Source organism: Nycticebus coucang, chromosome 20 (genome assembly GCF_027406575.1).
Source record: "Nycticebus coucang isolate mNycCou1 chromosome 20, mNycCou1.pri, whole genome shotgun sequence".
Lineage (NCBI taxonomy): Eukaryota > Metazoa > Chordata > Mammalia > Primates > Lorisidae > Nycticebus > Nycticebus coucang.
In genome coordinates this window covers 32,587,980-32,604,120 of record NC_069799.1, presented here as the reverse complement: position 1 = coordinate 32,604,120, position 16,141 = coordinate 32,587,980, and the positions used below count along the sequence as shown (strand labels likewise).

The window sequence follows — 16,141 nt, the reverse complement described above, 5'->3', positions numbered from 1 at the left end:
GGCCCAGATAAACACAATCATATGAAGGAATTGGTAAGACACTATTATTATTCCAGTAAAACAGACATCCAAAGGCAAGGTAAGGGATTGGACTCTTCATATGGAGGCTGAAAGGAGGGTGAGAGTCGGGGATACTGGGTGTGTGTCTTTGGTAGTGCTTCATTCTGAAATTTGAAATGGGAAATGGCTTATAGCCATCAAGGGGCTTTGAGGAATGCTGTAGTGATCCCCTGCATGAGTATTCTTCTTGTTTACTTTCATACAGCTGAACAGTTTTAGTTGAGAAAATAACCCACAAATATGCCCCAGAGATAGACTATGGGCTCAAGGCTTCATGACAGGTGAGTCTTCTAATCTTGCTTTTGCACCAGAATCAGAGCACAATGCACATGAAAAAGAGAATTTTTAAAAATGTAAGCTCAAAGCCAAAAACGGCACTGTTAGACCAGACAAGATTTGATTTTTCCAGGTGAGAGGTGACAGGGAAGGGATTAACACAGTATTTCCTGGCAAGGGAACTGAGAGCTCTTTTGACAGCCATGACCTCTCGGATTCTGGACTCTGAAAAAAATAGAATCAACTTTTGTTGACAACAACAGCTCCTGATTATCCAGGACAGCCTAGGGCTTCTAACGTGTTCACTTAGAGGTGCTCACTCAAACACTCATTTTCTCCACAGGATCTGATTTCCGCTCAGATAGGGGAATTCCAGAGAAAAGAAAATCATTTCCATGAGCGTCTTCCAAAATAAAGCAGCAGGTAGAATTTTGCTTCTTTGGAGCCCAAAACAAACAGATAAGTGGCATGGGGCTTTGGCAGGAAGTGCATTTCTCAGTGGTGAGAAGATTTTAGCATCCTGCATTCAGATAGCACTGGAGGAATGAGCCTTCTGGAGAATGAGGGGGTCAGGTAGGCAGAGGAGAGACAAGTGAGATTCACCTGAAGGTGCATGGGAAGATTCCAGAATGAATAACCTTGGAAACTCTTTTGTTTGACTCTCACGCTCACATGATTCCTGCACAGAGTACTGTCTCCAAGATGAGCACAGCTTGACTGTAGAAAAGAAAACAAAAGTCTCTGACATTATACACAGAGGTGACATGGAGAAGGCCTGCGATGCCTGTGGTAGGGGACTCCTAAGGGCACATACTAGGTAGAGCAAGTGTCCCAGATTTCAGTTCCAAATGGCCCAGATTGCAGTTACCCAAAGATCACCGCTGCACTGTCAAAAAAGATGGGTGACTTCCCTCAATGCTATCTATTAGCCAATTTATCAAGACATAGCCTAAGTATGGTCATAGCAGATACATTTTCTCCTAACCTGGGAGCAGCTCTCTGAGATCAACTGGCTGGAGGGGCCTGTGAGCAGAGCAGTGCAGACCTATGCCATGGCCATCCATTTTGTCTTACAAATTTTGTCTTACAAATCCCTACACTGTCTGATCTTGGGGATCCAGCCCTGGGTGGAGAAACACACAGCTCCTCCTAGGAAGGACATGAGCACACCCCATCCTTGGACAAGAGGTCACAGCCTGTCAGTGGATCAGATGAGACTTGAGCTGGGGGCTTCCAGACCTTCTTCAGTAGAGGATGCAGCTCTGGGTGCAAGGTCAATGACTTTCTTCTTCTCACACTTTTCCAGATGACCAGCTTCACAATTTTGGACACACACTTGAAAAAATGATAGGACAGTGGAGTTCTTAGTAAGAGGATTTGAATAATATAATCAAAAAGTTGAACTCTGAGTTTGCTTGATGGCCACGATGCCTGACAAATTTTATATTCATGTAACACAGTTCAAGTCTTTTGGCTGTTTTATGACAGTCATGCCATTCTTTATAATTAAGAATTATAAAGAATTTATTTTTTTTTTTTTATTTTTTTTATTTATTTTTTTTTTTTTGTAGAGACAGAGTCTCACTTTATGGCCCTCAGTAGAGTGCCATGGCATCACACAGCTCACAGCAACCTCCAGCTCCTGGGCTTAAGCGATTCTCTTGCCTCAGCCTCCCAAGTAGCTGGGACTACAGGTGCCCGCCACAGCACCCGGCTATTTTTTTTTTTTTTTTTTTTGTTGTTGTTGTTGCAATTTGGCCGGGGCTGGGTTTGAACCCGCCACCCTCGGCATATGGGGCCGGCGCCCTACTCACTGAGCCACAGGCGCCGCCCCCAGAATTATAAAGAATTTATAATTAAAAACATATGAGGGTTTCATTATTCATTTGCTTCTGTATATTATAAGCAGCAAAGGGAATACATCTTGCTATCCTCATTCTTTAATTCAGAAAATGATGGAAATTTTCACTGTTCTAGTCTCAGTAAAATCCAGTAACATTTTATAGCACTTTCTAAGGAGAAATGTTTAATTTTTTCTGTCTTAAGAAACCATGGTGAAATCATGTTGTTATTGTCATTTACGTTACAATTTTCTTTGTATAAAATCTCAGAGAAGGTATATTAAATACTTATTGATACTATGTATTCCCTCCATACTTTTAATATTGGTCACTAACAAAAAGAAAAAAAAATTCTCTATCTGATTAATATTATTTGCCTAGTTTTAAACTTTCTTCTATTTAATTTATTTCTATTGATCTTATTTTATTGTAGGATATTAAATATAATATAAGTATTGCCATTTGTGTGATATTTACATATATTTTTTGGAGATAGCATCTCACTCTGTCATCATGGCTACAGTGTCATGGCATTATAACTCTCAGGAAGCTCAAACAGGAGGATTGAGCTAGAGCAATCCTCTTGCCTCAAAATAATGAGTAGCTGGGACTAGAGGGGTGCACCACCAGCCTTGGGTAGTTTTTCCATTTTTACCTGGGACAAGGTCTCACTCTTGCTCTAGCTGATTTTGAGCTCCTGAGCTCAATTAATCCACCTGCCTCAGGCTCCCAGAATGCTAGGATTACAGGCATGAGCCACTGTGCCTGGCCATATCAGCTATACTTTATATATTTTTTATTGGCATTTTACACTGGGATCATGCAATATTTATAACGGTTCTTAATTTTTATGTAGGAAAATAATAGCAGTTGCCTTTCGAATTACTTTGCCAAATAATTTCCATATTACCGAGCATGAGATAAACATTAATGCTTTTGAGCATTTTAAATTTCACATAATTGTCCATTGAATCCAATAAAATTCATTTTAACTGCATGTATGGTCTGATATGTTACTTACAGGTCTGATATGTTACTTCTTCATCCCCACCTTGAGCTTCCCAAATACACAGCTCTCATTGTAGCTTTAAGACAGCATTTTATCATTATAGTAAATAAGAAAAATTTAATGATGATAAACTAGAAATCAGTTTACAATAAGAACATGCTTTCAAATAAAATTTTTAATTTATATGTTACAGTTTTGTTGGGACAAGAACTTTAACAGTAAGAATGATTAAGCTACAATACAGACCAGACCTGAGAATTTGTGATATAGGCTTCAGTACTGATCTGAAACTGATGTCAATTAACTATAGTTTGGAAACAGTAAATAAAAGAACAATGGAGAATAATATAATTTATCATTTAAAAAAATATTAACTGTTAATAGTTACTCCTATGAACCAATTGACATTGGAGGAAGATTTTCTCCTCATGAAGAGCTAGATAACATGGCTCGACACCTATAGCACAGGGGTTACGGCACCAGCCACATGCATTGAGGCTGGCTGGTTAGAACCCAGACCAGGCCAGCTAAACAACAATGACAACTGCAAGAAAAAATAGCCATGTGTTGTAATGGGTACCTGTAGTCCCAGTTACTTGGGAGGCTGAGGCAAGAGTATCACTTAAGCCCAAGAGTTTGAGGTTGCTGTAAGCTGTGATGCCACGCCACTCTACTGAGGATGACATAATGAGACTCCGTCTCAAAAAAAAAAAAGAACTAGATAACTTAACTTTTTTATGTCACCAAGACCGTGCTACCTACCTCATTCCTGAATATCACTAGGCTAACATTCAAAGTACTCCCCTGGGGAAGCTATGTACTGATGTAGTGCCTCGTCTACCCTTCAAAGCAATTTTGGAATTCTTTTCTTTGAATGTCCATCAAAGCTGTTGTTGTATTAACCTTGACATTCTGAAGGTCAGTAAAATGCCTTTTTTTTTTTTTTCAATATTTCCTCTATCTTCAGGTAAAAACAATGTCAGTGAGGGCCTTATCAGATGCATAAGGAGGGTGTTCCAATACAGTTTTTGTTCACTGCCTAAATAGTCACTCACACACCATGTCATGTAAACTGGTACAGTTACCCAGGAGGTGGTGGCCAGGATTTTCAGTTAGGATTATCCTCTTTCCCTATCGACATTTCCATAGTCTGCTATGCTCTTCATGCCCTATTAATGAATTTTTGCAATGTTTTCATTAGTTCTACTCATTACTGGCTGCCCTAACCAATCTTCATCAGTGATGCTTTCTCTCCTCTCAGAAAAATGTTCAATCCATTTGTAAACTGCCATTTTCTTTATGGCCTTAGAACATAATCTTGGACTAACTTGTTCCTGATTTCACTTCTTCTCTTGTTAAGTTGAACAAGAAATTTCCAAAAGTTTGTTCATTGCTTTCATTTAAGCTCTGACATTCTTGCAACACAACAAAAAACACACAAGAACTAAAATAAACATCACCCAGCAAGACTCCAACACATGTCAATGAGAACACAACCGGGAAACACTGATGCACCAAGATTAGGAAACCCTGCTGAGTTGTCAGTACAGTGTGGCCACTGTGAGTACACGGTGGAACATTCACAAACTTAATTATCAGATCTCAAATGAATTTCTTTATAATTAGGAAAAGATTAAAAAGTATTTGGTATTTAGTTAATAGATTGACTTTCATCTGTATTCGTAGCATTTATTATTTCACAGCACAAATTTGTAAAAACCAAGAGAAAATATCAACACAAAGAAATCACTGCTGCAAAACATGACATCTTTATAGTGTAAGAAACGTAATTGGTGGAAACTAGTCAGAACCCACCACTGCTCCAGCTCACTTCAAAAACCTAGCACCTGCCAAGGAGAAACCACAGGACAGAGAAAGCCAAGTATTTCTTCTCTCCTCCATTAAGCTCCTATTTGTGCAAGTTTCCTATCATCAAGTAGAAAATAAACTCAAAATGGAACGTGTACCCCTGGGATACAGGCAGAGAGACACAGTGTACAACACAAAGTAATTGTCTATTAAAGGTACAATAATGAAAAGAATATAAGGGTTAGTTACCATCAGATGAGTGTCCAATACTACTTCATTTACTACCCTTAGGTGTTTGACAGTAAGTATTCATCTGTTCCACGATTTTCAATGAAAAGAATACGGGTGTTATATGACAATGGGCAGGGCCTCATGGGCCCATATCTCATAAATTTGTCAATGGAAGGGGCTGTGTCTATTAATGCTTCATGTTTAAAAGGGTACAGACTTTTCTGTGGTGTTTAAACTTCTGGTTTTACATAGACCTCAGAGTGGTCCTGAAGGCCTTCCTAGTGGTATCCTCTTCTAGATAGAGAAGTTTACCTGAATATTTCTTTCCTCTGGCCATTCATCCTCATCCTCCAGATACTGAAGTGACATACACCAGGAATGTTCATGCAGTACCTTCATTTGAAGGCTATTGTTTTCTGGAGAAAAGGGAATCTCAGTATATAATTTAGACAAGTCTCTCCCCAGCAAGAGAACAAAGAAATCAGGAATCTAAAAAAAAAAACAATGAGGCTTGGCATCTGTGTAGCTCAAGCGGCTAAAGCGCCAGCCACATACACTGGAGCTGGTGGGTTCAAATCCAGCCCAGGCCCACCAAACAACAATGATAACTATAACTAAAATATAGCCAGGCATTGTGGTGGTCGCCTGTAGTTCCAGCTACTTGAGAGGCGGAGGCAAGGGGATTGCTTGAGCCCAAGAGTTTGAGGTTGCTGTGAGTAGTGACACCATTGCACTCTACCCAGGGTGACAGCTTGAGACTTGTCTCAAAAAAATAAAAAAAAAAAAAAAATGAGTCATCTCTCTTTCTCCACTCCAGCATGTGACAGGTTTCAGAAGGAATTTGTGTTCCAGCTCTCCTGTCACTCCTGATATAGAATCAGATTGTTTAGTCATAGGATAAAGTGCAGTATTAAGCACTGAATATGTAGCTGCAGCAATTATTAGAAAGCCTTGGCCCACAGCTTTCCATAGGTAGAGAAGAGAGGGTAGACTACCCATTGTACTGGGCATCCCTGCTGACATTGGGCCAAATAGTTGCTGTCCAGAAAGCCATCATTGTCATGGACTGATTATTACCTGTGGATAATCTTGTGCCCATCTCAGGCGGTCAGAGTTCTCTGGGCCCTGCATTTTCCCACATTCTTAGCATTTGTAGGGTTTCTCCCCAGAATGAATTCTTTGATGGTTAGTAAGGGTTGAACTACAATTAAAGGTTTTGCCACATTCTTGACATTTATAGGATTTCTCTCCAGAATGAATTCTTTGATGTACAGAAAGGGTTGAGTTCTGGGTAAAGGCTTTGCCACATTCTTGACATTTGTAGAGTTTCTCTCCAGAATGAATTCTTTGATATACAGAAAGGTGTGAGTAATGGGTAAAGACTTTGCCACATTGTTTACATTCATAGGGATACTCTCCAGAATGAATTCTTTGATGGTTAGTAAGGGTTGAACTATAATTAAAGGCTTTACCACATTCTTGACATTTGTAGGGTTTCTTTCCAAAATGAATTCTTTGATGTTCAGAAAGGTGTGAGTTGCTAAGTTTGTCACATTCTTTATAGTTGTAGAGTTTTCCTCCAGTATTAATAGTATTATGGTTACAATATTTTGATTGGTGGCTAAGACATTTGCCATAATTTTCACAAATGCAGAGCTTCTCTACAGTATGAAGTCTCTTATGCTTAGACAGGCTTGAACAAGATTCAAAGACTTTGCTGCCTTTTTACATTTGTACTGTTGTTCTTCAATATGAATTATCTTATATTTAGTAACAGATGAGCATTGGTTAGAGGCTTTCCCATATTTTTTACAGTGAAAAGTTTCCTCTACAGTACATATCATCTTCTGTGTATTTAAATTTGACAATTGTCTGAAGACTTTCAAGCATTTACTGCATTGGAAGATTTTGCTAGGAGTAGCTGTTAAACATTGGTCAAGTCCAATGAAATATACCTTCTGCTGCTTACACTCATACACACTTGCCCAGTCTTTTGTTAAGTTTAAATTCTCAGGGCCACAGCTTTGATATCTTCTCAGGATGATTTCTGGGAATAAATTATTTGTGCCCAGCTAATGCAAATGATCTTGGGTAGAATGATTAAACCTGAAAGAAATGTGAACAATAACAATTTTAGCCACTGAATTTTTACCAGAATCAAGTAAACGTACATTACACTTTTATCTGCAAAATTATGCCATGAATATTAGGAAGATAGGACAATACAGTGCAAAGGCACCAATTGTCTGAAAAATAAATAAATTTTCCATGTATTGTGATAAAGAGCAGCCCCCTAAAAGACCCAGGTTTGTTTTAGCCTATTTCAGCCTTAGTCCCCGGCATGTTCCCCCTGGTTAATTCTGAGAACAGGTTTCAGAACAAGGAAGTTCCCTGAGTTCTCAAAGAACTCCTAGACACAGGTAAAACAATGGTAGAACTTACCCCAACCCCCTAGCAATGGCTAAACAATGGTGGAAAGCTTACTCAAGCAAAATTTCCCAAGCCAAATTTGTCCTCATGTCAGCTGCCAGGATGTAACCCCCAAGCCAACCAGCCCCCCTGACTGTAACCCCGCCCCAAGCTACCCCTGAGCTAACTGCCACATTCTGCTTTTGTTTTTGTTTGCTTACATGGCAAAAAAAAAATGGTATAAAAGACAGCCTGCTTTTCTCTTCAGGGCCATTTGCCCTTCGGGGCAGCGACCCACCTGCACAGGTGTAATAAATCACCATCTGATTTATACCTGCAGTGGGGTCCGTGTTGGTCTTCAGGTGGCAAATTAGTACAACAGTATACACAGTATTTTGGAGAATTCTAAAAACCAGGTAAGAATTTGCAGCACAGCAGTTGAGCAGAAGTTGTAGAGACAACATAGAGCCTGGATGCATTAGGTCATGTTTGCAAGCCTAGAAGTCTGGGAGACTGAGGTGAATGGATCACTTGAGCACAGGTGCTTCAGATCAACCAGAGAAAGAGTAAAACCCTAGGCTGGGCATGGTGGCTCATGCCTGTAATCCTAGCACTCTGGGAGGCCAAGGCAGGGGGATTGTTTGAGCTCAGCTGTTCAAGACCAATCTGAGTAAAGAGTGAGACTCCATCTCTAAAAATAGCCAGGGGGGTGGAGGCAAGCTGGCTGACTGGAGCCAGCTTTCCACAGAGGCTCCCATCCAAAAGGAGAGTTAAAAGACAGAAGTTTAGCAAGTAAACTAATAGTTTGGAGCTTAGCCAAGAGAGAAGGTTGAAGAACGCACATCAGCTGTGCTGAGGGGAGCTGCGACCCCAAGGAAATAAATAATAGGTACAAAATCCATCACCAAGTGGATGGGAGTCCCCTTCCCCATGAGAATGGCCTGCAGTATACTTTCTACAAACAAGCGAGCAAAGTTCTGCTATCCTTCAATTTTATCCCATGGGAGAGGCCCTTTAAAAACTTGAACTTCTTCCCTAGAGAGGACCCACTAACACTAGTGGCACTCCCCTGCCAGGCATAAAACAGTATATATTCTCTACCCTGTAGTCCTGAACTCTCAGAACTCCCCTCCACTCTCACCCGAAGGTCTGTCCCCCATGGAGTCCAGATTCTGGGGTGTTTTCTCAAGAGGTGCAGACAAGGCATGGGCTGTTGCAGGTCTGTGCTGATTCTCTGATACAGTGGTAAAGAGAGGACTGTGGACTGAGAGGGAGAAACAGTGCCTTGTGGCACAGAGCAGCAGAAGCAGCAATGGGAACAATAGAGCTCACACCCCCTGGGTATATTTTGGAAAGACACTCCCTGCCTATCTTGGCAACTGGTGGCAGCCACTGGTGGAACAGATCTGGGATGGAAATACAGGTCCCCTGAGTAAAGGGTATGCCTGAGGTAGTACCTTCCTGGATGGGGTGCGGTGCACACAGAGACAGCTTACTCCCAGGGCGGAGCTGAGTCAGAAGTACTGCTTTAGTGAGCTTAAGAAGCACCTGGCCCTCAGGGGAACATAGCTGAGACGAAAGCATGCAGGGTAATAGCACGAGCCCAGGGAGAAACAGACACTGAGAGCTCAGTGTGAGCTCTAACCACATTCTGCCTCAATACAGAGTGCAGCAGGGACAGAGATGCCAACTCTGTGAGAATTGGCACAGTGGCAGCAGCACAGAGTGGGGCTGAGCCACAGTTTCTGTGAACTCAAACAGAGCCTGGCCCACAGGGGAATATAGCTGGGACAGAAACACTAATTCTATGAGAATATAAGTGGCAGCAACATCAATCTGGAGCGGAGCTAGAACTGAGTAAATTGCCCCAGCTTTCATTAAGCACCTGAGGTTCTCAGGCTTCAGGTCCCCCTGCTGGCTGGTGGCACAGTGCTGTGGTCTGGCAGAGGAGACATAGGTTTCCCTCTGAGAGACAGGTGCAAACCCCTAGAGAATCTGCTCATTGGAGGGAACTGGGTCACAGCCCTGTGGGGTTACCAGTGACTGGGTGTGACAGAGGTATAAAGTGGGAAAGGAGGCATCAACCTTCCTGGACTAATTCATCTTTCTGACTCCATAGAGTACTGGAGCTAGTCATACTCAAGCTACCAGCAGACCCCTGCTATCTAGTTGCTCAAGACCTTTTGAACTTTCCCACTTGAGACTGTGTGAGACAATCAATTTGGAACTCTTGACCTGGGCCAATCACCCGAGGACTATCCAAAATGGTACCATGGGTGTGTGGTTGTGGGAAGGCTTGATTTTCCTTTTCCAGTTGTTGCCTGTGGGGGGCAGGGTGACTTAGTTGCTGGTATTTCTCCACAGCTGAGAATTCAACCCAGAGTTACTGATTCACTAGGATTGGATAGAGACCAGCTGAAAACAAGACAGAACCACTTAGTCCCACCACACCAAGCAGGTCCCCAGTGTCTCAGGCCATAGCACTGTATGGGTCCTTTGCAAAGCTCTAGAGGAAAAGGTACAGACACTAAGTCCCTGCTCTTAGGCAAAGGGCTGGTTAATCCCTACTCCATGAGCCCCCAACCCAACTTCACTTTATCTGCTCATCTAGCCAAATGGTGTAAAATAATCATGGGCGGAAGCCTTCCTCAAGAGAACAGAAAAAGAAGAAGTTAACAACTTAATGGGACATCTCAAGCAACTGGAAAAGGAAGAACATTCCAACCCCAAACCCAGCAGAAGAAAGGAAATAACTAAAATTAGAGCAGAATTAAATGAAATTGAAAACTAAAGAATTATACAACAGATCAATAAATCAAAAAATTGGTTTTTTTAAAAGGTCAATAAAATAGATAAACCGTTGGCTAACCTAACTAGGAAAAAAAGAGTAAAATCTCTAATTTCATCAGTCAGAAATGGTAATGATGAAATAACAGACTCCTCAGAAATTAAAAAAATCCTTAATGAACATTACAAGAAACTTTATTCTCAGAAATACAAAAATCTGAAGGAAACTGACCAATACATGGAAGCACGCCACCTTCTAAGACTTAGCCAGAATCAAGTGGAAATGTTGAACAGGCCTGTATCAAGTTCTAAAATAACATCAACTATACAAAATCTCCCTAAAAAGAAAATCCCAGGACCAGATAGCTTCACATCAGAATTCTACCAAACCTTTAAAGAGGAACTAGTACTTATATTACTCAACCTTTTCCAAAATATAGAAAAAGAAGAAATACTACCCAACACATTCTATGAAGCTAACATCATGAAACCAGGAAAAGACCCAACAAGAAAAGAAAATTATAGACCAATATCACTAATAAATATTGATGCAAAAATATTCAACAAGATCCTAACAAACAGAATCCAGCAACACATCAAACAAATTATACATCATGACCAAGTCAGTTTTATCCCAGGGTCTCAAGACTGGTTCAATATATGTAAATCTATAAATATAATTCAGCACATAAACAAATTAGAAAAACAAAGACCATATGATTCTCTCAATTGATGCAGAAAAAGCTTTTGATAATATTCAGCATCCATTCATGATCAGAACACTTAAGAAAATTCGTATAGAAGGGACATTTCTTCAACTGATAAAGGCCATCTACAACAAACCCACAGCCAATATTGTATTAAATGGAGTTAAACTGAAATCATTTCCAGTCAGATCAGGAACCAGGCAAGGTTGCCCATTGTCTCCACTGCTTTTTAAAATTGTAGTGGAAGTCTTAGCCATTGCAATTAGGCAAAAAAGGGCAATCAAGGGTATCCATATAGGGTCAGAAGAGATCAAACTTTCACTCTTTGCAGATGATATGATGGAAAACACCAGGGATTCTACTACAAAACTCTTAGAAGTGATCAAGGAACACAGGAGTGTCTCAGGTTACAAAATCAACACTCATAAATCTGTAGCCTTTATATATACCAAACAATAGTCAAGCAGAAAAAACAGTCAAGGACTCTATTCCGTTCACAGTACTGCCAAAGAAGATGAACTATTTGGGAGTTTACCTAACAAAGAACCTGAAAGATCTCTATAAAAAGACCTATGAAACTCTAAGAAAAGAAATAGCTGAAGATGTTAACAAATAGAAAAACACACCATGCTCATGGCTGGGAAGAATCAACATTCTTAAAATGTCCATACTACCCAAAGCAATATACAATTTCAATGTAATCCTTATTAAAGCTCCACTGTCATACTTTAAAGATCTGAAAAAAATAATACTTTGTTTTATATGGAATCAGAAAAAACCTCGAATAGCCAAGACATTCAGAAATAAAAACAAAGCAAGAGGAATTACGCTATCAGACCTCAGATTATACAATAAATCGATAGTGATCAAAACTGGATGGTACTGGCACAAAAACAGAGAGGTATATGTATAGAATATAATAGAGAACCAAGAGTTGAACCCAGCTATTTACCATTATTTGATCTTTGATAAGCCACTTAAAAACATTCAGTGGGGAAAAGATTCCCTACTTAACGAATGGTGCTGGGTGAACTGGCTGGCGACCTGTAAAAGACTGAAACTGGACCCACACCTTTCACCATTAACTAAGGTAGACTCTCACTGGATTAAAGATTTAAACTTAAGACATGAAACTATAAAAATACTAGATGAAAGTGCAGGGAAAACACTGGAATAAATTAGCCTGGGTGAATATTTTATGAGGAAGACTCCCTGAGCAATCGAAGCCACACTAAAAATACATTACTGGCATCTGATCCACTACAGTACTGTAGTGCACTACACTACTTTCGCTTCTGCACAGCGAAAAACACAGTAAGTAAAGCAAGCAGACAGCCCTCAGAATGGGAGAAGATATTTTCAGGTTATGTCTCTGACGAAGGTTTAATAACCAGAATCCACAGAGAACTCAAACATATTAGCAAGAAAAGAACAAGTGATCCCATCTCAGGGTGGGGAAGGGACTTGAAGAGAAACTTCTCTGAAGAACACACGCACACGTGTGGGCGTGTGGGCTGTTTGCTTGCTTTACTTACTGTGTTCTTGTCTGCGCAGAGGCTTTTTAGTTTGATCAAGTCCCAATAGTGTATTTTTGAAGCAGCTTCAATTGCCCGGGGGGTCCTTCTCATAAAAACTCGCCCAACCCAATTTCTTCAAGGGTTTTCCCTGCACTCTCTTCTAGTATTTTTATAGTTTCATGTCTTAGGTTTAAATCTTTAATCCAGTGAGAGTCTATCTTAGTTAATGGTGAGAGGTGTGGCCTACAGACACATGAAAAAAATGCTCATCATTCTTTTTTTTTTCCTTTTTTTATTTTTATTAAATCATAGCTGTGTACATTAATATGATCATGGGGCACCATACACTTGGTTCATAGATCGTTTGACACATTTTCATCACACTAGTTAACATAGCTTTCATAACATTTTCTTAGTTATTTTGCTAAGACCTTTACATTCCACATTTACTAGGATTCACATATACCCTTTTAAGATGCACCTCAGGTGTAATCCCATTAATACCCCTCCCTCCACCTACCTCTCCCTCCCTCCCCTCCCTTTCCCCCTTCTCCCTACTCTTAGGTTGTAACTGGGTTATAGCTTTCATGTGAAGGTCCTACATTAGTTTCATAATAAGGGTGAGTACATTGGGTACTTTTTCTTCCATTCTTGAGACACTTTACTAAGAAGAATATGTTCCAGCTCCATCCATGTAAACATGAAAGAGGTAAAGTCTCCATCTTTTTTTAAGGCTGCATAATATTCCATGGTGTACATATACCACAATTTATTAATCCATTCATGGATGGATGGGCACTTGGGCTTTTTCCATGACTTAGCAATTATGAATAGGGCTGCAATAAACATTCTGGTACAAATATCTTTGTTATGGTGTGATTTTTGGTCTTCTGGGTATATGCCCAGTAGAGGGATTACAGGATTGAATGGCAGATTTATTTTTAGATCTCTAAGTGTTCTCCATATCTCTTTCCAAAAGGAATGTATTAATTTGCATTCCCACCAGCAGGGCAAAAGTGTTCCCTTTTGTCCACATCCACGCCAACATCTCTGGTCTTGGGATTTTGTGGTATAGGCTAGTCTCACTGGTGTTAGATGATATCTCAAAGTAGTTTTGATTTGCATTTCTCTGATGGTTAAAGATGATGAGCATTTTTTCATATGTCTGAAGGCCATGCGCCTGTCTTCTTCATAGCAGTTTCTCTTCAAGTCCCTTGCCCAGCCTGCGATGGGATCCCTTGTTCTATTCTTGCTAATGCATTTGAGTTCTCTGTGGATTCTGGTTATTAAACCTTTGTCGGAGACATAACCTGCAAATATCTTTTCCCATTCTGAGGGCTGTTTGCTTGCTTTACTTACTGTGTTCTTGTCTGCGCAGAGGCTTTTTAGTTTGATCAAGTCCCAATAGTGTATTTTTGAAGCAGCTTCAATTGCCCGGGGGGTCCTTCTCATAAAAACTCGCCCAACCCAATTTCTTCAAGGGTTTTCCCTGCACTCTCTTCTAGTATTTTTATAGTTTCATGTCTTAGGTTTAAATCTTTAATCCAGTGAGAGTCTATCTTAGTTAATGGTGAGAGGTGTGGGTCCAGTTTCAGTCTTCTACAGGTTGCCAGCCAGTTCACCCAGCACCATTTGTTAAATAGGGAATCTTTTCCCCACTGAATGTTTTTAATTGGCTTGTCAAAGATTAAGTAACGGTAATTAGCTGGATTCATCTCTTGGTTCTCTATTCTGTTCCAGACATCTACTTCTCTATTTTTGTGCCAGTACCATGCTGTTTTGATCACTATTGATTTGTAGTATAGTCTGAGGTCAGGTAGCGTGATTCCTCCTGCTTTGTTTTTACTTTTGAGTAATGTCTTGGCTATTCGAGGTTTTTTCTGATTCCATATAAAACGAAGTATTGTTTTTTCAAGATCTTTAAAGTATGACAGTGGAGCTTTAATGGGGATTGCGTTGAAATTATATATGGCTTTGGGTAGTATGGACATTTTAACAATGTTGATTCTTCCCAACCATGAGAATGGTATATTTTTCCATTTGTTAACATTCTCAGCTATCTCTTGTCTTAGAGTTTCATAGTTCTCTTTATATAGATCTTTCACGTCCTTTGTTAGATAAACTCCCAAGTATTTCATCTTCTTTGGCACTACTGTGAATGGGATAGAGTCCTTAATTGTTTTTTCAACTTGACTATTTTTGGTATATATAAAGGCTACCGATTTATGAATGTTGATTTTGTAACCTGAGACACTGCTGTATTCCTTGATCACTTCTAAGAGTTTTGTAGTAGAGTCCCTAGTATTTTCCAGATGTACAATCATATCATCTGCGAAGAGCAAAAGTTTGATCTCTTCTGACCCTATGTGGATACCCTTGATCGCCTTTTCTTCCCTAATTGCGGTGGCTAAAACTTCCATTACAATGTTGAAGAGCAATGGAGACAATGGGCAGCCTTGTCTGGTTCCTGATCTGAGTGGAAATGATTCCAATTTAACTCCATTCAATATGATATTGGCTGTGGGTTTGCTGTAGATGGTCTCTATCAGTTTAAGAAATGTCCCTTCTATACCGATTTTCTTAAGTGTTCTGATCATGAAGGAATGTTGGATGTTCTCAAAAGCTTTTTCTGCATCAATTGAGAGAATCATATGGTCTTTGTTTTTCAATTTGTTTATGTGCTGAATTACATTTATAGATTTACGTATATTGAACCAGCCTTGAGATCCTGGGATAAAACCGAATTGGTCATGATGTATGATTTGTTTGATATGTTGCTGGATTCTGTTTGTTAGAATCTTATTGAATATTTTTGCATCTATATTCATTAGTAATATTGGTCTATAATTTTCTTTTCTTGTTGGGTCTTTTCCTGGTTTGGGGATCAGGGTGATGTTTGCTTCATAGAACGTGTTGGGTAGTCTTCCTTCTTTTTCTACCTTTTGGAACAGGTTGAGTAATATAGGTACTAATTCCTCTTTAAAGGTTTGGTAGAATTCTGACATAAAACCATCTGGTCCCGGGCTTTTCTTTTTGGGGAAATTTTGTAGGGTTGATGTTATTTCCGAACTTGATATGGGCCTGTTCAACATTTCCACTTGATTTTGGTTAAGTCTTGGAAGGTGACATGCTTCCAATTAACGGTCAATTTCCTTCAGATTTTCGTATTTCTGAGAGTAAAGTTTCTTGTAATATTCATTAAGGATTTTTTTGATTTCTGAGGAGTCTGTTGTTATTTCATCTTTGTTATTTCTGATTGATGAGATTAAAGATTTTACTCTTTTTTTTCCTGATTAGGTTGGCCAAAGGTTTATCTATTTTGTTGACCTTTTCAATAAACCAGCTTTTTGATTTATTGATCTGTTGTATTATTCTTTTATTTTCAGTTTCATTTAGTTCTGCTCTGATTTTGGTTATTTCTTTTCTTCTACTGGGCTTGGGGTTAGAGTGTTCTTCCATTTCCAGTCTCTTGAGATGTCCCATTAGGTTGCTTAC

At 39.7% G+C, this 16,141-nt stretch overlaps 1 protein-coding gene across 9 annotated transcripts in view; it reads right to left on the bottom strand.

Moving 5' to 3' along the window:
• LOC128572667 (uncharacterized) overlaps positions 1-16,141 on the bottom strand; it is a 52,970-nt gene that overhangs the window by 13,942 nt on the left and 22,887 nt on the right. For 6 of the 9 annotated variants that reach the window (XR_008376222.1, XR_008376224.1, XR_008376221.1 and 3 more), the window contains 2 exons: positions 5,539-7,332; positions 940-1,671 (listed from right to left, as the gene is read on the bottom strand). The exons of 1 other annotated variant lie outside the window; for it this stretch is intronic. Coding sequence is in view for 1 of the 8 variants with exons in the window: in XM_053572693.1 (XP_053428668.1) it covers positions 940-1,053; positions 1,576-1,671; positions 5,539-5,715; positions 6,304-6,357 (441 nt within the window). In the remaining 7 variants the exon portion in view is untranslated. The remainder of the gene's footprint in view (positions 1-939; positions 1,672-5,538; positions 7,333-16,141) is intronic. 2 more of the 9 variants (XM_053572693.1, XR_008376227.1) reach the window with 2 other exon arrangements.